This window comes from Salvia splendens, chromosome 19, assembly GCF_004379255.2.
Source record: "Salvia splendens isolate huo1 chromosome 19, SspV2, whole genome shotgun sequence".
Taxonomy (NCBI): Eukaryota; Viridiplantae; Streptophyta; class Magnoliopsida; order Lamiales; family Lamiaceae; genus Salvia; species Salvia splendens.
In genome coordinates this window covers 16,898,533-16,918,735 of record NC_056050.1, presented here as the reverse complement: position 1 = coordinate 16,918,735, position 20,203 = coordinate 16,898,533, and the positions used below count along the sequence as shown (strand labels likewise).

Here is a 20,203-nt window from a genome sequence, read left to right as displayed (position 1 = left end):
AAGCACATGCTTCAAGCTTTAATTAAAAGCTAATTATGCCCAACTTTAATCCACTATTTCTCACTCACCGGAAATCGGATTTGAGAAAGTGAATATACTACATTTATCTACGTAAAATGTAGATCGACGCTATATCATTTAATTTCACAAAATTAAATGTCTCGTCACATTTATTCTTTGGTCAAAACCATTGACCGGACATATTTAATCCATGATTTTTACAATTTTCATGTTTCCAAATCAACTGTACATTTTTCAATTATAACTATGAAAGAAAGGTACATGATCTCGTGAATTACTTTTCTTAAGAAATTGGAGAAAGTAAGTTGCTATTAGTTTTATAATGAATAGTGAGTGTAAACAAAATTAATGAAATATAGAGTTTGTATACTAAAAATGGAAAAAAAGTAAATATTTTTAAATAGTAGACAAAACTAATATTCCACTAATCCACTTTTGATTAGCTCGAAATCCGAAAACGGATTGCGTGATGGACAGCAGTAGTTAATTAGTTATAGACCGTTATAGTAATATTTTCAGAAAACAGGGGCAATATCGTCATTTAAGAGCTGTTTTAACTGAATGCTAAAGTCCCAACACAGAAACACACATTCACAGGTGTGCAGACTGTGTCCACGTATATTCCCCCATTGCTATTTATTCTGTGTATGTGTACCATATCTTCCCACTTATCTCTCTGCATTTCCCTCTCTCGCTCCACCTCCAGCTTCTCTCTCCTTCTCCCACTACTTTTCACTTCACTTCAACTCTACTTTCATAGATTACATCAATTTAATTCTCTGCTTGTTTGATCACGAATCATGACCATTTCATATCTTCGACATGTGTATTGGAATGACATATTATAGCAAATGGGGAATTGAATCGATTGACAAAATTAAGGAGAAGCTTGTGTTTGGTTATGATCTCTGGCTAAAGCTCTGTCGTAGTTGGAGATGGATCCTTCTACTAGGAGTAGTCAAGGAAGAGGTTTGCAGGTGATTGCATCTTCTGATCGGACTAATGATAAATGGATGACATTTCAGTCCAAGCCTCGCGATGGCGATTCCAAGAGAGAAGAGCTGATAGCAGAAAGAACTGCGGAGTGGGGGCTTATGGTTAAGACAGGTGTGGGTGAAGGTAGCTTCCACGCCATTCCTATTGGCTCGGGGGAAGGAGATAAGGCTAGGAACTCGTCCGAGAGAGCTACTGCATCAGCCCGTTCATCCGGGGAGTCTTCTTTTGGAACTGAACGTCCGAGGGTGTCTCAGGAGCTGAAGGATGCCTTGGCTACTTTGCAACAGACATTTGTCGTCTCTGATGCAACCAAGCCGGATTGCCCCATTGTTTATGCTAGCAGCGGATTCTTCACGATGACTGGCTACTCTTCCAAGGAGGTTATCGGAAAGAATTGGTGAGAGCTCACTGCATTAGTTTCACTATCTTACACTACCAGTTCTAAGATTGTGTGACAATGAATTGTATTTGGTAAAGGTTTAGAGGAGGTTACGGTTCTTTGTTTCAGCCGCTTCCTGCAGGGCCCGGATACTGACCAGAACGAGGTTTCTAAGATAAGGGATGCTGCTCGAAACGGAACAAGCTATTGTGGGAGGCTGCTGAACTACAAAAAGGATGGCACCCCCTTCTGGAATCTGTTGACAATCACTCCAATCAAAGATGATAAAGGAAAAACTATCAAATTTATTGGGTATACTTTAACTCTTACTATTACTTATATTTTGAACAATCAATGTGATGGTAATTTCAATTGACATTGTTATCTTGCTATTGTACAATTTGCAGAGCTTCTGATTATGTGTTCTTTTAAACTTCATCGCCTGCTTAGTTCTCGTTACAGCTAACAGGCTAACAATTTCTCGTGCAGAATGCAGGTTGAGGTCAGCAAGTACACAGAAGGAGTGAATGATAAAGCGCTACGTCCAAATGGATTACCGAAGTCATTAATCCGCTATGATGGTAAGCAGTCGTGCATTGCGTGTTTTCATCACATAATAAATTTGCTTCTAGGATCTTACTTTATCGGTTGCTCCAGTTCGTCAAAAGGAAGAGGCTTTAGGTTCCATCATAGAAGTTGTGCAAACCGTGAAGGATCCAAAATCGCAAATTTCATCAAATCCCGACTACATGCTTCCTGGACTAGCCGAAAGTGATACTAAAAGCACCCCAGGGAGACTTACCCCTCAACTGGATAGAAAGAGTGGCTTGAGTCGTTCTGGTTCACGTCAGGAGACGAACAAGTCCAGAAAGTCTACACGTCTTTCATTGCTGGGGTGAGCATGTTTGTATCCATATGTCAGCTTCTTTCTTTCTGTTGAGCATTCGAGATTTTGATCAGATTGCCATAATTTTGTTAAACGCTGCTGCTCACGTGCAGTAACAAAGGGAGGACTTCAAGCAACGCAGGAATGTTAGAAAATCAGCAAGCTATTGAGCCAGAGATCCTAATGACGAATGATTTTGAACGTACACCAAGTTGGGAACGAGCTGAAAGAGAGAGAGATATACGTCAGGGGATTGACTTAGCAACAACGTTAGAACGCATTGAGAAGAATTTTGTGATAACAGATCCTAGACTCCCTGATAATCCTATTGTAGGATAAATTACACTCAAATTTGATTGATACTTTAATTTTTTTCCCTTCTGTTACGCGTGATCCATGTTATGTGAGAAAAACAATAATGAACCTGATCATCTTGCAGATATTTGCTTCAGACAGCTTTCTTGAACTAACAGAGTTTACCCGTGAAGAAATATTGGGGAGGAATTGCAGGTATAGTTCGAAGCGCACCTCTTTATTGGAACTTTGATTCATACATGAATTTTATGAAAGTATTTTTCTCATTCTATCCATTACTTTACTTTAAGTTTTCGCGTTTTAAGAAACTAAAAATGGCTCGAGCAGAATTAAACATTGTTGAAACATATCCAGGTTTCTTCAGGGACCGGAAACTGACCAAGCTACCGTGCAAAAGATAAGGGATGCCATCAAGGAACAAAGAGAAATCACTGTTCAGTTGATTAATTACACAAAGAGTGGTAATTTATGGATTTTGATATTCTTTACATACAAACCAATTAGAGGCTCTGATATCTGTTAAAATCTTATCTTGGAACTGAATGCAAACAAACTTCAGGGAAAAAATTCTGGAACTTATTTCACTTGCAGCCTATGAAGGATCACAAGGTGGAAGCTTCTTATGTTTAACTTCTAAATCTATTTCAGTTGCTTGATTATGTTTATTTATCGGCATTCGCCTTTTTCAGGGTGAACTACAATACTTTATCGGTGTGCAACTAGATGGCAGCGATCATATGGAACCGCTGAGGAACCGCCTCTCTGAAAGAACGGAACAACAGAGTGCTAAATTGGTATAGTGTTTTGTGATTGTCTTTTTATTTTATTTTTATTAAGTTTCGATAGTGTGTGCTGAGAGGGATTAGACAAGTAAAGCTAACATGCTAAATCTTCTTCACCAGGTTAAAGCTACGGCAGAAAATGTCGATGAGGCTGTTCGGGAACTTCCTGATGCCAACTCGGTAAGGTATTCCTTCCTCTTTATAGAATTTGAAGAACTGCTTTTACATGTTATGATCATCTATGGCCATTCTTGTAATAATTTGAGGTATCAATCTCGTTTTTCTGATGCAAATGAACGTGTTTCATGCTCAGAGACCAGAGGACCTGTGGGCTTTACATTCTCAACCGGTGCTGGCCAAACCCCACAAAAGGGATGGTATTGCATGGACAGCAATAAAAAAGGTATTCTATTGCAAAATGATAATATCTTCTATTACTATCCTTTAATACAACAGCTTATCAAATGAAGTCTTTATAAGCAGAGAATCTAGGTTCATTACAAAATTTGAATGCATAACTTCATAATGTAGATGTTACTCTACAGATATGACATGTCTATAGTTAAATCACTATTTTATTTTATCATCATTTTATAGGTCACTTCATTCTTTTGTGATAGGTTACTGAAACTGGTGAAAAGATCGGACTGGATCACTTCAAGCCCATACGTCCGCTGGGATGTGGAGATACTGGCAGGTATGCTTCCTTTTCTTTTTATTTTATTTGAACTTCCACCTCCTAATCGTAACATATAGCCATCCTCCGGTCGGAACTAAATACGTGTCTCTTATTTACTTTAACTTGTTTGTTGTTTGGCATTGCATTTTTGGACTCATGAGTGTTTCCTGCAGTGTTCATTTGGTGGAACTGATTGGTACTGGTCAACTGTTTGCCATGAAAGCTATGGATAAATCCATGATGCTAAATCGTAATAAGGTATACTGAACCTCTTCTCGTCTTCCAGAACATATTCGATCATGGGCCTGTTTAGTTATATCATTTGGTATTGAATCAAACTAATCACAACACTATAGGCACTCTAGTTGATCGTCTATCCTTTCATAAACGAGATTATCTTTCGCTTCTCATGCCATAATGTGTGTTAGTTCTTTCGATTTACAAAGTTAGATTGAGGAGTTACGAAATTTTTCAGGTTCACCGTGCATGCATTGAAAGAGAAATAATCTCGCTCCTGGATCATCCGTTTCTTCCCACACTGTACTGCTCTTTTCAGGTTCTCATTATTAACTCAGTCCGCTAATATGTTATCGCTTTCAAGCAAAGTTTGCGAAGGATTGATGTATTACTATGAAAGAGAGAAGAAATTTAAAACTGATTCTCGCGTTCTTCAGTTCAACTATAATATTGCATCTGACTTATCATGGATTGGAGATCACCGTTTCTAATTTTTTCAGTCGAGGTTGTTTTTTCATGTTTTGACATGGTATTAATTTGTCTCCAGACCCCTACGCACGTTTGCTTGATAACAGATTTTTGTCCTGGAGGAGAGTTATTTGCATTGCTTGACAAACAGCCATTGAAAATGTTTAGAGAGGATTCGGCCAGGTGATTATGCTAAACCTAATCAAAGTTAATACGGAACATTAACGTTATTATCCTTCCATTTTTATATTTCACAGCTCCTGAGATATTGATGCAGTATGTTCAGTTCTCTTACATAACCAAAATAAATTATTTTGTAGGTTTTATGCAGCTGAAGTCATCATTGGTTTGGAATATCTTCATTGTTTAGGTATTTCATGCTGTCTAAGCTATTAGGAGTATCCTACTCTTGATGTATTCACCTTCATCTAGATCCCCCTTATATCAGTTTCCACATTCAAGCTTCTCTATAATCTATCTCACTTCCTGTTAATATTCATAAAAGTTGTAAATTGCCGCGAGTCTACATTGCATTATCTTTCTCTTTGGCGAACTGCATTCTGATTAGATCAGAACTTGTTCATCCAGCTGCATATTATTTTCTTATTAAATATTTTTGTTGATCTGTTCTGTTGTGTCTCGTTACAGGAATAATCTACCGGGACTTGAAACCAGAAAATATTCTTCTTCAAAAGGATGGGCATGTTGTGTTAGCTGACTTTGATCTGTCACTTAAAACACCTTGTAGACCTCAAGTATGTGATATTTGTTTACCTGTTTTTTACTTTAAGTTTCTTCTACTATGAAATGCTTGATTTTATATTCACAAGAAACTAAAAAACATTTAAATTTTGATTGTTGAAGCACAAGTAAATATAGTTTCCAATTGATATTTGAAAATACTCTGTGAATCTACAATGGAATGTCATTGTTGGTTTATTTCTAGATTAAATATTTGAACTTTTGTTGTAGGAAAGACCTGAAACATTCTGCCAATAATACACCAATCATTTAGTATCAATTTTATAAATCTCATTTAACCTTGAACAGCTGATGTTGTCAGATTCTAAGACAAATTCAAGTTTGATTGCTATTAATGGTCATATTTCTCTTTCAGATTATCAAACCTCCTCCACTAAAGAAAAGAAGTTCAAGGAGTCAACCTCCTCCTATTTTTTTCGCAGAACCAACTGCACAGTCAAATTCTTTTGTCGGAACTGAAGAATACATTGCACCGGTATGACAGTAATCGTTGATTGTAGTATTCTCCTTTTAAATATGCAATGATCACACTAATATACGCTTAACACGTTCTACTCGTGGCTTGAATGCAGGAAATCATTACCGGTGAAGGTCATAGTAGTGCCATTGATTGGTGGGCTCTTGGTAAGTTTCAGGAATGTTTATCAGATTATTCACTGTTAACTTAGTCCCTTTTTCTCCTGGCTCATCTGTCTTGTTAGTTCTAAACTATTTAGTTTCATGACTTCGATGCGTCTCAACCTCAAAACTCAGGTATATTGGTGTATGAAATGCTTTATGGGCGTACACCGTTTAGGGGGAAGAACAGGCAGAAAACATTCGCCAATATCCTGCACAAAGACCTCACCTTCCCAAGCAGCATTGAGGTAAATCGAAAATCATGATAGCCACAAATGTTGAATCATCGAGAAGACTAAAAATAGCCGTCTGTGATCAATTTCAGGTAACTCTCCCAGCAAAGCAATTGGTTCATGCACTATTGAATCGCGATCCAGACAGTCGTCTAGGATCAAATGGCGGTGCAAATGAGATCAAGGAGCACCCTTTCTTCAAAGGAATAAACTGGCCTCTCATCCGATGCATGGTATCCACTCCCTTCCTCTAAAATCAATATTGCACGAGGCTGGCTTGAAAAAGTTACAGCTGAACCCGACCTGTGTTGTGTCTTCTTTTTGCAGAGTCCCCCACCTCTCGATGCACCTCTTGAGATAATCGGGAAAGAAGACGCAAAAGATGTAAACTGGACGGACGAGGGAGTTCTCGTACATCCTATGGAAATGTTCTAGAGGTGTGCTCACAATTCCAAGCCTTCCGTGATGTTGTTTTGATATCTATAAGGATTATGTTTTGACTACCTCTTTGTTTGTACCATTCTCTGGGTAGTATAGTATCGTGGCGAGATCTTCTTCATCTGGAGACGAGACGGAGGACAGAGGTAGCATGTTGTTGTACAGGAAAAACACACCAGAGAATCAGATCTGCAGATAAGAAGTTTAATGTAGTAATTTCCTTTAGTTATCACTATGCTTGATTATTTTGTATCTAGTGAGTTTCAACTTTGTTTGTTTTGTATGATGAATATGCAACTCTTATCTTTGTATATCTATGTGCACATATTTTACAGCATTCATCAGCTCAAGAATAATTATCACTATTTTGTTAGCCCTGTCCATTTATTTCTCTTCCGGTTCCTGTTTCAGACATCAAATAACCCAACTCTGTTTTATTACCAAAAAAATATGAATATCTAAAACACAAAACCTTGATTTTTTATGAAAAACAATCACAGTGCAACATCTATTTGAAAAGTATAAATCTATTACAAGAAATTCAACTAAAAAATACCAATCCTGAGACACAGCTGAATCGAGCAACGAGCTATCACTGAGGTTCTAATAGATTAAAACCTCAAATGTCAATACAAGTACATTGCCCCTATACCATGAATTAACAAGATCTATATATGTCAGCCTCGAAGAAAAAAAGATAACTAATGACAGCTTAAACCATTTATATAAAAAACAGTTTTAGCCTTACACTTATATCAGCTCAGTGAATAAAGTCATATAAGCTACTTACATCAGCATAGGAGAGGTGGTATAGTGGAATGGTAGGGTGTGATAAGAGCAGCTCCTCGTAACAGAAGGCAGCTTGCTTATACCTAATCATTGACACAGCAATGAGCAAGTTAAGAAAAGATGATCAACCATGTGCAATTGAATATACTATGATCTAGCAACTTGTTTACAAGATCAACCATGTGGGATTGAATCCACTTTCAATTTGGTAAACAAATTGACAAAAAAAGAGATAACCCACATCTGTAGAGAGACATAAACTTCTGCTAGTTCTCTCCATGCATCATGATCAGCCATGAATCTGGATAACCAGCAACAAGATACAATAAATCATAGGCTACCAGAAAAAAAAAATCAATAATCAAGAAACTATTATATTTAATTCTCTTACATTTCAAGATACTTGTTCAACCACTCAATTGCTCCTGAGAGATTTCCTTGTGCCTTAGCCATTGCCACTCTTCTTTTTGTGTATCACCTGAGTATTTCATTTCAAGAAAAACATGCATATCCTGATAATTTGTGGCTGGCCACCGCCGAGCGAAACTCGCCGCCGGTGCTTGTTAAGGGAAACGTCCTTAACACTGGTCTACATTGATGCATTCTGTGACATATGTCTGAATGAAACTGTTTAAAATGCCAGGAAGGAATTTTCCAAAAAACATGTTGACAAATCCCAAAGTTATTTCGTAAAGCATCTGAAAGAGAAAAGGTTTACAGTTCAATCATATCAAATCAAACTCATACTCGACATTGAAAGTGATGTGTGATAGACACCCAACAGTTCAATAGTTTTTAATAAAAAAATTGGAGGATCTACTAACTAGTGAAATAATGCCAAAATTGTTTGAGATTGGAGATTTTCTATCTCTATTAAAACTGATATAACCTAAGGGGGGAGTAAAACATCGACGAATTTCAGCAGTACAGATTCAAATTAGAAATGTTGTCTCTATTTATCATTAAGCACCTACTTGTTTACATTTTCAGAGCTGAATGTTTTTCTTTACCCTAATTTATCATTAAGCAATACGCCCTCGCATATCTTGTTCACCATTCAAAGATGTTCCCTACATTTTTGCTCATATACTCTCCTCATGTTACTTCAATATCTTATGATAGATGTATGCCCCTGTTTATGGGGTTTTTACTTTTGTAATTGCCCAGCACCACTATTTGCTAATAAATAGAACCATTAACAATCTCGCAAACAGGTAAAACAAGGATCACTTACTTGTTTATATCTAAATTCTAAAATGGTGTACATTCATGAAATTGATGACAGAATCATAAGCACATGAAAGACTATATTTGCTGATAAATGTACAGATTCCTTAATATGATTTGGAAGTCACTAGAGCACTATATCAACGTGACAGTAAAACTAGCTGTAGATCCTCAAGTATGAAAAAAGTTGAGTTCTCATGGTTACACATAACACACATCACATTATCTTCTACATAGACTCACCAACTCCTTTACTCTCATGGAACTGTCCCTGCAAGACCTTGATATACTCCTACAAAAAAGAGTCATTCAACATCAAGTGAAGCTCACTCTACATATTCTTAGAGAAAGACGCAAGTAAAATGGAAAAACTGGGTGCAAGAAGCTCAAGAGAAGAGATGGAAGGGATTGGAGGAAAAGTATTTCCATTGACTGCAGACTATATAAAGTTGGAAACTCCAACCTTTTTGGTTTTAGATTTCCCATAACCCTTTCTATGAGCATAGGCAGATCACAGCTAGCATTATCATAAATGAACAACGACAATAGCTTGGGCATGAACTCAGCAGTATAAGCAACCCAAAATCTCCTCAATAAGATTGATTATCATGCATGTCTAGAGGAAATATAGTTGAATTTTTTAATACCTTTGCCACATCAAGACGCTGGTAGTCCATCGCAGCAATAGCAACTTGTTCATATAAAGTCCACTCTATATTAATCAGAAGGGAGGGAAATTGTAAATCTAACAACTAAAAGTAAACAAAGCAAAAGGTCACAGTGTGAAACACAAGCAATATTCGTAGGAGTAAATAAGACATGTTAACTAGTAAATTATTTGAGATCGTAATGAAGTATGAAACACAATATCCAAAACAAGAAGTTAAGTTGCACAACAATATAAAAGCTGCAAAATTACTAGCCTTTTAAAAAGGTTTGTGTTGCTTAATTATCTATCAGTCCACCAAGGACTATCTACCTAGGTGTGAAATAGTCACAAGAACAGTACTTACACATGGTGATCACTATCAGCGACAATGAAAGCAAGCTTACTTAATGATGTGACCGCCTTAACAATTAATAGTTCAAACACAAATCTAATAAGCAAACCATAAATAAAAAAAGAGTGAACTACATAAATGGTACCTGATCTTTCACTTTCTCACGCAAATTGTACTTGATCTTTATTTTATATCATTTTTGGTACCCAGTGACAAAAATAACCCTAGGTACCAAATATGTAATTTTTTTGCTATGGAGGATATTTTTGGAAATTTCAATTATACCAAACATGTGATTATTTTTTTCTTCTTTAGTTTCTTCTTCTTTCTTTTTTCTTCATTTTCTTCTTTCTTTTTAGTATTTTATCTTCCTTTCTTCTTTCTTTTTCTCCTTAGTTTATGTTTCCTCTTTTTTCTTTTCTTTTTTTTTTCTTCTTTCTTTTTAGTGTTTTATACATACATCTAATTGCATTCATAATATAAATCAAGAACAAAATGACTAATTAAATTAATTATTTAAAATAATTAAATCAATTAAATATTTTTTATTAAATTATTTTATACTCATTTTAGGGTTGAAAAACCTAACTAAAAATATTCAACTCTTAATATCATTATGAATACAATTCACAATTTTAAATTTTTATTAAGTCTATATTGATTAGTTATTAATTTAATATAAAATAATAATAATAATAATTATTATTATATAATATTGTGTGATTCATAATTTAATTAATTATATTATAATTATTTATTAATTACAACTAGTTATTACAATATTTAAATATAATTATAACTATAATTATAATTAAGTACTATATTTGAATGATATTAAAAAATAAATTAATTATTAATTTATAACATCAAAATAATAATATTAATATTGATTAATAATAATAGTATAAAGAGTTAGAAGAATGAGAGAAGATATTATAATATTACTTTTGGTTATTAGTTTTGTGTATGCCCAAAATAACCTTAATGACACAAATGGAAAAATGTGTTTGTTTAAAGGGCATTTTAGGGTGAAAATTGCATTAGGTACCAAAAAATGTGATTTATAAGTATCAAAAACGATCTAAAATAAAGATTAAGACCATTTATATGCGAAAGTGAAAGATAAAGTACCTTTATGTAGTTCACTCATAAAAAAAATAGAGATTTGTGCATTCGTGAGCTTTCAACGGTCAAGTAAGTGTTCACCCAGGGGAGGGATCCTCTGTTTTGTTAAAAAACACAGCAGCCTGATGTGCTTGAAACGGCATCAATCGATGAATAAAACGCAAGAGAGGAGATGGTGGGGCCTTCTCTTTTCTTTGTTCGTGTACTATTAATTTAATCATTATATGCACTCAATATCTAATTGTGATTCTTTTCAAAATTTACCGACATTTTCCAAATGAGTTCGTATTTTAGTTTATTGATTTAATTGAAAATTATAATATATTTGTGTGTGTTTAACAAAAAGTGAAATAACAAAAAAAAAAGAGAGAAAATGATATAACAAATTTGCCGACAAATTACACTAGATCTTTTTTTTAATACTCCACTAACTCAAAATATGTTATACTTATTGTATGCTTTAATTACAGCCTTAGTGATTTAAATCTATGCATTTAATAAAATGGTGTGAATAAAAAGAAAAGACCACAACCATTTTTCCTTTTGTTTTTTTTTATATTTTAATTTTGTTAAAACTCTCAAATTTATTATAGTTTTCAAATAAATTAATAACTTAACATAGTTGAAGATTCTATATAATATTAGAGATTATTCTTAGAATAAATTATTAGCTTTAAACATTTAGAAATAAAAAGTGCTATAGAAAATAGTACTTAAACAAGAAAGATGTAAAATATAAATATTAAACACACAAAAACATACATATATGTTCAATATCATGATCATAATATATAAGTATTTTAATATTTAAATGTAATTGAATTTCATTGTGTTTTTTAGTATACAAATAAAAATATTCCACAATGAAAATAATAGTAGTAGTATATCTTAAAAAAGGAAGAGAAAATAAACAATTTATACAAAATAAAATATTATTAAAAGTAAAAGAAAAAGATATGTAAAATATGACTTGCATATTTTCAATACGAGATCATTTGGAAAATATTGGTAAAATCATTTTTAAAAGCTGAAAGAAGAGCTAGTATATATATATAGAGTTGTGATCATATGATAACCCCTAAATATCGTAATAACCCTATAATCAAATCTGAACCACACATTTTCTAATCTTGTGGTTGAGATTCAAATTTAGATTTACTTCATGAAAAAAAGACGCGGGGGTAAATATGTCATTTCGCTCATTTAAATTTCTGAATTTCGCTCCATTCTTTCTCTCTTTCTCAGTTCGATTCTTTCCTATTCTCCGCGATTTGGTTTCAGATTTCCATAATCTCCAGATTTTCATAATCTCCAGATTTCCTTCCGATTATTTCCATAGACTCCAGATTTCCTTCCGATTATTTCCATAGAGATTTCCTTCCGATTATTTCAATAGACTCCAGATTTCCTTCCGATTTGGTTCATTATTCCATAATCTCCAGATTTTCATTGATTATCTGTTCAATAGCTGTCAGAATTTGCTTCGATGGAGAACGTAGCAAATAACGAAGGTAACAATCATTATCTATTATTTAGCTTATTGATTGTGTTCATATTTTATTTTATTGATTGTTTTGATTCATGTATTGAATTTAATTTTTGATGAATATTAGCTGTCGATTGGTTTATGTTTCTGATGTACTGAAATTCTTATTTAATTAAATTATGTATTGCCGTTTTTGTGTTAAGATGATAGTTTTGGCTTATAAATTTTAGGTTTGCATCATAAAATGATAGTTTTGCCGAATACAATGATATTCTGAGTTGATAGTTTTTGGTGTATAAAATGACATTTTTTTAATAAAATGATACTTTTACCTGATAAAATGATAATCTAAGCGGATAAAATGACAATAAGCTTATAAAAATGATAGTTTAGCTGAAGAAATTGCATATAAGCTGATAAAATGATACTTTAACGTGACAAAATGACATAAAACTGATAAAATGATAGTTTTGCTGGATAGAATGATACTTTCAGCCGATAGAATGATAGTTTTGCTGGGTAGAATGATACTTACAGCAGATAGAATGCTAGGTATTTTTGGTGTATAAAATGACATTTTTTTTAATAAAATGATACTTTTACCTAATAAAATGATAATCTAAGCGGATAAAATGACAATTAGCTTATAAAAATGATAGTTTAGCTGAAGAAATTGCATATAAGCTGATAAAATGATACTTTAACGTGACAAAATGACATAAAACTGATAAAATGATAGTTTTGCCGGATAGAATGATACTTTGAACCGATAGAATGATAGTTTTGCCGGGTAGAATGATACTTTCAGCCGATAGAATGATAGGTATTTTTGGTGTATAAAATGACATTTTTGTTTAATAAAATGATACTTTTACCTGATAAAATGATAATCTAAGCGGATAAAATGACAGTTAGCTTATAAAAATGATAGTTTAGCTGAAGAAATTGCATATAAGCTGATAAAATGATACTTTAACGTGACAAAATGACATAAAACTGATAAAATGATAGTTTTGCCGGATAGAATGATACTTTGAACCGATAGAATGATAGTTTTGCCGGGTAGAATGATACTTTCAGCCGATAGAATGATAGGTATTTTTGGTGTATAAAATGACATTTTTGTTTAATAAAATGATACTTTTACCTGATAAAATGATAATCTAAGCGGATAAAATGACAGGAACCTTATAAAAATGATAGTTTAGCTGAAGAAATTGCATATAAGCTGATAAAATGATACTTTAACGTGACAAAATGACATAAAACTGATAAAATGATAGTTTTGCCGGATAGAATGATACTTTCAGCCGATAGAATGATAGTTTTGCCGGGTAGAATGATACTTTGAGCCGATAGAATGATGGGTATTTTTGGTGTATAAAATGACATTTTTGTTTAATAAAATGATATTTTTACCTGATAAAATGATAATCTAAGCGGATAAAATGACAGTAAGCTTATAAAAATGATAGTTTAGCTGAAGAAATTGCATATAAGCTGATAAAATGATACTTTAACTGACAAAATGACATAAAACTGATAAAATGATAGTTTCTGATGAAAGATTTTCCTGATAAAATAATACTCTGAGTTGATAAAATGATAATTTTACTGATTTGTAGGTTTGTACATTCTTGTTTGTGATGATGCTTTGAAGCCAATGATTGGTATGAAATTCAATACATTAGTAGAAGCATCTGGTTTCTATGAAACTATGCCCGTTCAGTTGGTTTTGGCATTCGTAAACTGGGTAACAAATCAGTTCATGGTATTATTAAGTGGCAGTATTTGGCTTGCAGCTGACAAGGCTCTAAGAGTTTTATACCTGGTCATGCATCCAAATCAACTGAAGTGTTTGTTAAGAGGCGTAGGTGTCGGTCGTTTAGGTGTGAATTTCTTGCTAAGCTCAACTTGAGATATTTTTCAGATGGTATTAGCAGCGGGTATGAGGTTTATCAGTTTGTTGAGTATCATAATCACTTAATGGTTGCGGATGAGCATAGGCATTTTATGACGGCCAATCGCAGTCTGGATCCTATCCATCGAAGTTTTATGGAGGATTGTGGCAGGTGTAATATTGGCCCCACTCAAACATTCAAACTTTTGAAGGAGATAATGGGTGGACCTGAAAATGTTGGATGTGATATTATTGATATTAGAAATGGTTATCGTGATATTATGTCCAATATTGATGGTTCAGATGCTCAAATGATTTTTTATTATATGCGTTCTCAAAAGGAATTATCTGATGCCTTCTATTATGAAATTGAGGTAGGATCTCAAGGAAAGTTAACTAAACTCTTCTGGGCTAATGCTATTTCAAGACAAAATTATCATATGTTGGAGATGTAATTTCATTTGATTCAACATACAACACTAACAGGTATATTACTTTTGTTGCTAAAAGACCTAAAATGATACTTTTTACTGATACAATGATACTTTTGCTGATACAATGATACTTTTGCTGATACAATTATATTTCAGTGGATACAATGATACTTTTTGCTGATAAAATGATAGTCATAGCTGATAAACTGATACTTTTCTGTATGCATGAAAATATAACTCAGTTTTATGTTATGTTTTGAAGGTATTGCATGATTTTTACTCCATTCACTGGAAACAGAGTAGTTACATTTGGAGCTGGATTGTTATCAAGTGAAGGCATAGACTCATATTCTTGGTTGTTTGGCTGTTTTGTTCGATGTATGGGGGTTGCACCGAAAATGATTATCACTGATCAAGATTGGGGGATGAAACTTGCTGTTCCACAAGTACTTTTACAAACAAGGCACCGATGATGCATGTGACATATTATGGTTAAGGTGTCAGATAAGTTGCCCAAATCCCTGCTTGGTAGTGAAGATTTCAAAAAAGAGTTTAATGCATGTGTTTGGTCTGATTTGTTAGAGCCTGATGAGTTTGATATAATATGGAATGATATTATGGAACGGTATGGATTAGAAGACGTCCACTGGTTTGGATTGATGTTTGAAGATAGAGAATTCTGGGTTCCTGCTTATTTTCGAGATTTTCCCATGGGGTCGCTTCTTAGGACTACATCGATGTCTGAATCAGAGAATAGCTTTTTTAAAAACTACACAAAGCCTCGTGCAAATCTTGTACAGTTCATGAATTTCTTTAACTATGCTGTTGGAGATCAAAGGAATGCCAATTCACGATTGAACTACTTGGATTACTCAACTATTCCTGATTTGTCAACCCAATTGCCTATTGAGAAGCATGCATCTACAATCTACACTGATAATATTTTCAAACATGTACAACAGGAAATAAGTATGGTATGTGAGATTGTTTCGATAACTGTTGAGGATAACATCAAGATGCATAAGGTCAAGGACCAATATGGTAGAACATGGGATGTTAAGTATGATTGTAAGCAAGACACATTCGACTGTAGTTGTAAGAAGTTTTCTAGAATTGGTTTGTTATGCTGTCATATATTTTGTTTGTTGAAGAATAAGTCTGCTAATCTCATTCATGAGAAATATTTTGGTCGAAGGTGGTTGAAGAGCTCTTTACTAAAGGCAACACATGGTCTACCATATGAGGAGATACAACCATTTGAACGTGTGCTCCATTTTTAACCTTATTTGTAAAACTCTATTTTTTCAGTCAGAGAAATGATAGTATTTATTGTAATAATGTTATCTTTTACCTTGCAAATTTGGATGAAAAGCAGGAAGTTAAGAATAAGTTGTTCTCCAACTTTTATCGATTAGTCCAAAAGTCTGAGGGAAGTATGGATCATCTGTCTTTGTTATGTGCTGGTCTTGATGATTTGGAAGAGCATATATTTGAAAATTGTGCAATACCTTCAGTCATTGAAAAGAAAAAGATGGTTGAGGAATTTTATGGAATGGCAGTACCTGATGTAATTGATGTACATCCTCCAGACGTTGTTAGAACCAAAGGATCAGCTAGTGACAAAGTATCAAAGAGGGAGAGTGCAATAAGGAAAGCAAATAAGCCTCTACGACGGTGTGGTAAATGTCATGAGATGGGTCGTCATGATTCAAAAAATTGTGGTAGAGTCAATGAGAAGACAAATTGAAGCCATTTGATATAAAATGATACTTTCAGCCGATAAAATGATACTTTCAGCCAATAAAATTATAGATATTTTTGGTGTACAAATGATAGGTTTACTGTATAAAATGGTAGTTTTGCCGGATAGAATGATACTGTGAGTTGATAAAATGATAAATGTTACGCGCAGCAGATAAAATGATATTTCTAACCTATAAAATGACAAAATTATACTTGCAGCCGATAAAATGATATTTCTGACTGATAGAATGATACTTTGAGTTGATAAAATGATACTTTTGTTTATAAAATGATACATTGGTCATAAAATGACACTTTAACCTGATAGAATGACATAAAAATGATAGTTTTGCCGGATAGAATGATACTTTAAGTTGATAAAATGATACTTTTGGCTTATAAATGTTAGGTTTACAACATAAAATGATAGTTTTGACGGATAGAATGATACTCTAAGTTGATAAAATGATACTTTTACTGATATGTAGTTATGTACATTCCTGTTAGTAATGATGCTTTGAAGCCAATGATTGGTAGTTAAGATGATACTTTTGGCTTATAAATGTTAGGTTTACTATATAAAATTATAGTTTTGCCGGATAGAATGATACTCTGAGTTGATAAAATGATAAATGTTACTCGCAGTAGATAAAATCATATTTCTAACCTATAAAATGACAAAATGATACTTGCAGCCGATAAAATGATATTTCTGATTGATAGAATGATACTTTGAGTTGATAAAATGATACTTTTTGTTTATAAATGTTAGATTTACTGCATAAAATGATAGTTTTGTAAGGGCAAAATTGTCATTTCGTTTTCAAATTGGAGCGTCGATAGAAAACGTGAACTAGACGCTAAATTTAATTTCTCTGACACTCAAACCCTCCAATTCGCTTCCAAACTCTCCGATCGCATTCAAACCAGAGTTCTTCAGTTTCGAAGGTAAATCCATCCAAATTCTGTAATATGACGTCGGAAAACCCTCAAGCATCATTGAAGAAAGGTTGGATGAAGTTTTTTACGTATTTTACTTTTGTTTTTGCTCGATTTTATCATTTTGCCTGCGATTCTCCTTTTTTTATATTCTATAGTTTTTTAGTGTAGATTTAGAGTTACATATGACAGCATGATAAATTTACTTCGAATTTACTGACTGACTAATAAAATGATAAAATGATATATGTTAGGTTTATTGCATAGAATGATAGTTTTTCCGGATAGAATGATACTCTGAGTTGATAAAATGATACTTTTAGCTTATAAATGTTAGGTTTACTGCATAAAATGATAGTTTTGCCGGATAGAATGATACTTTCAGCCGATTGAATGATAGTTTTGCCCGATAGAATGATACTTTCAGCCGATAGAATGATAGGTATTTTTGGTGTATAAAATGACATTTTTGTTTAATAAAATGATACTTTTACCTGATAAAATGATAATCTAAGCGGATAAAATGACAGTAACCTTATAAAAATGATACTCTGAGTTGATAAAATGATACGTTTACTGCTTTGTAGGTTTGTATATTATGTATTGTGCCGATTATATTAGGTTTATTGCATAGAATGATAGTTTTGCCGGATAGGATGATACTCTGAGTTGATAAAATGATACTTTTGACTGACTGATAAAATGATAAAATGATAGGTTTATTGCATAGAATGATAGTTTTGCCGGATAGAATGATACTCTGAGTTGATAAAATGATACTTTTGACTAACTGATAAAATGATAGGTTTATTGCATAGAATGATAGTTTTGCCGGATAGAATGATACTCTGAGTTAATAAAATGATATATGTTAGGTTTATTGCATAGAATGATAGTTTTTCCGGATAGAATGATACTCTGAGTTGATAAAATGATACTTCACACACATCATACTACATGAAATAATACAAAAGCACTCCAAATTAAATACATGGGCCGGATATGCTTCTCATTGAATAGCCCGTTAAGAAGGACGAAACCAAATGATACTTTTGGCTTATAAATGTTAGGTTTACTAGATAAAATGATAGTTTTGCTTGATAGAATGATGCTCTGAGTTGATAAAATGATACTTTTGCCGATAGAATGATACTCTGAGTTTACAAAATGATAGTTTTGCCGGATAGAATGATAGTTTGAGTTTATAAAATGATAAATGTTACTCGCAGCAGATAAAATGATATTTCTATCCTATAAAATGACAAAATGATACTTACAGTCGATAAAATGATACTTTAACCTGATAAAATGATAATATAAGCGGATAAAATGACAGCAACCTTATAAAATGATATATAAGCTGAAGAAATGGTATTTTAGGTTTATTGTATAAAATGATAGTTTTGACAGATAGAATGATACTCTGAGTTTATAAAATGATAAATGCTACTTGCAGAAGATAAAATCATATTTCTAACCTATAAAATGATAAAATGATACTTGCAGCCGATAGAAATATATGAGGGCAAAATTGTCATTTCATTTTCAAATTGGCGCGTCGATAGAAAACGTGAACTAGACGCTAAATTTGATTTCTCTGACACTCAAACCCTTCGAATCGCTTCCAAACCCTCTGAATCGCTTCCAAACTCTCCGATCGCATTCAAACCGTAGTTTCTTCAGTTTCGAAGGTAAATCCATCCAAATTCTGTAATATGACGTCGGAAAACACTCAAGCATCAACGAAGAAAGGTTGGAAGAAGTTTTTTGCTTATTTTACTTTTGTTTTTGCTCGATTTTATCATTTTGCCTGCGATTCTCCTTTTTTTTTTAGATTCTATAGTTTTTTAGTGTAGATTTAGAGTTACATATGACAACATGATGAAATTACTTCGAATTTACTTCATACCTTGTTCTATATCCCAACTCAGCGGTTTTTACATTCTAAATCAGCGGTTTATTCGAAGAAGTTTATCAGTGTCTATAGCAAATGTGTGACTATAGCGGCAAAACTCATATTGATAAAGCGAATAGTTGAGATCCTTTAGTTTATCAGTATCTTCAGCCATATCCTAACCTCATGACCTTATTAAAACGCTTTGGTTTAAAAAAATGTATGCAGCAGTAATGCAGATTCGAAGAAGTTTATATGAGTACTGATTTTGTGAGTAGTGTTTTGTTCTAACCTCCTGACCTTAAGTGACAAGTTTTGCTCTCTCTCCTGTTTTGAAGTCATTGAAATTTAGGTGATAAAATGATAGTTTCAGAAGATAAAATTATATTTTCAGGTGATAAAATGATATTTTCAGGTGATAAAATGATAGTTTAATGTGATAAAATCATAGCTTCAGGTGCTAAAATGATACTTTGACTTTATATAATGACATAAATCGTTTAACACGCTGAAATCTTTTGTGTATTAGGAAACAACATTCCTGATGCTGTTGCTGATGATGATGTTACACTCTTAATGATGATTTCAGAAGGTAAAATGATAAATCTTTTGTGTATTAATGATAAATCTCTAAATTGAAAATGATAGTTTCAGGGGATAAAATTATAGTTGCACTTGATAAAATGATGGTTTCAGGGGATAAAATGATAGTTTCAGGTGATAAAATGATAGTTTCAGGGGATAAAATGATAGTTTCAGGGGATAAAATGATAGGTTCAGTGATAAAATGATACTTTTCAAATGATAAAATGATAGTTTCTGGGAATAAAATGATAGTTTCAGTTGGTAAA

At 33.2% G+C, this 20,203-nt stretch overlaps 2 protein-coding genes across 4 annotated transcripts; one reads left to right on the top strand and one right to left on the bottom strand.

The window, feature by feature from the left end:
* Positions 1-674: 674 nt before the first annotated feature.
* LOC121779465 (phototropin-2-like) lies at positions 675-7,187 on the top strand. The gene is made up of 23 exons (XM_042176794.1): positions 675-1,414; positions 1,526-1,708; positions 1,886-1,977; positions 2,054-2,291; positions 2,396-2,612; positions 2,722-2,792; positions 2,952-3,058; positions 3,157-3,206; positions 3,287-3,391; positions 3,500-3,559; positions 3,693-3,782; positions 4,000-4,076; positions 4,232-4,316; positions 4,534-4,614; positions 4,843-4,946; positions 5,084-5,133; positions 5,412-5,518; positions 5,881-6,000; positions 6,098-6,149; positions 6,279-6,391; positions 6,469-6,609; positions 6,704-6,813; positions 6,909-7,187. The coding sequence occupies exons 1-22, from the start codon at positions 957-959 to the stop codon at positions 6,809-6,811; spliced, it is 2,709 nt and encodes a 902-aa protein (XP_042032728.1). The 5' UTR covers positions 675-956; the 3' UTR covers positions 6,812-6,813; positions 6,909-7,187.
* Positions 7,188-7,224: 37 nt separating this feature from the next.
* Positions 7,225-9,752, bottom strand: LOC121779467 (ER membrane protein complex subunit 2-A-like). 3 transcript variants are annotated; one of them, XR_006045819.1, is made up of 5 exons: positions 9,478-9,752; positions 9,074-9,122; positions 7,995-8,301; positions 7,845-7,904; positions 7,225-7,686 (listed from the first exon to the last, which is right to left on the bottom strand). XR_006045819.1 is itself a non-coding variant. In XM_042176795.1 (4 exons), the coding sequence occupies exons 2-4, from the start codon at positions 8,054-8,056 to the stop codon at positions 7,575-7,577; spliced, it is 234 nt and encodes a 77-aa protein (XP_042032729.1). In that variant the 5' UTR covers positions 8,057-9,122; positions 9,478-9,748; the 3' UTR covers positions 7,225-7,574. The 3 variants fall into 3 exon arrangements, 1 of the variants encoding a protein (XP_042032729.1); XR_006045820.1 differs by having other exon boundaries at positions 7,995-8,220; XM_042176795.1 differs by having other exon boundaries at positions 7,995-9,122; positions 9,478-9,748.
* Positions 9,753-20,203: the final 10,451 nt, after the last annotated feature.

Excerpts from the sequence above, each read along its gene's own strand:
- LOC121779465 (XM_042176794.1), top strand. The coding sequence starts at position 957 with ATGGATCCTTCTACTAGGAGTAGTCAAGGAAGAGGTTTGCAGGTGATT. Across the intron at positions 4,077-4,231 it reads GGATGTGGAGATACTGGCAG|TGTTCATTTGGTGGAACTGA; the intron begins GTATGCTTCCTT and ends TGTTTCCTGCAG. Across the intron at positions 6,001-6,097 it reads CTGAAGAATACATTGCACCG|GAAATCATTACCGGTGAAGG; the intron begins GTATGACAGTAA and ends GCTTGAATGCAG.
- LOC121779467 (XM_042176795.1), bottom strand. The coding sequence starts at position 8,056 with ATGGCTAAGGCACAAGGAAATCTCTCAGGAGCAATTGAGTGGTTGAAC. Across the intron at positions 7,905-7,994 it reads TTGAACAAGTATCTTGAAAT|ATTCATGGCTGATCATGATG; the intron begins GTAAGAGAATTA and ends CTGGTTATCCAG. Across the intron at positions 7,687-7,844 it reads GTTTATGTCTCTCTACAGAT|GTATAAGCAAGCTGCCTTCT; the intron begins GTGGGTTATCTC and ends GTCAATGATTAG.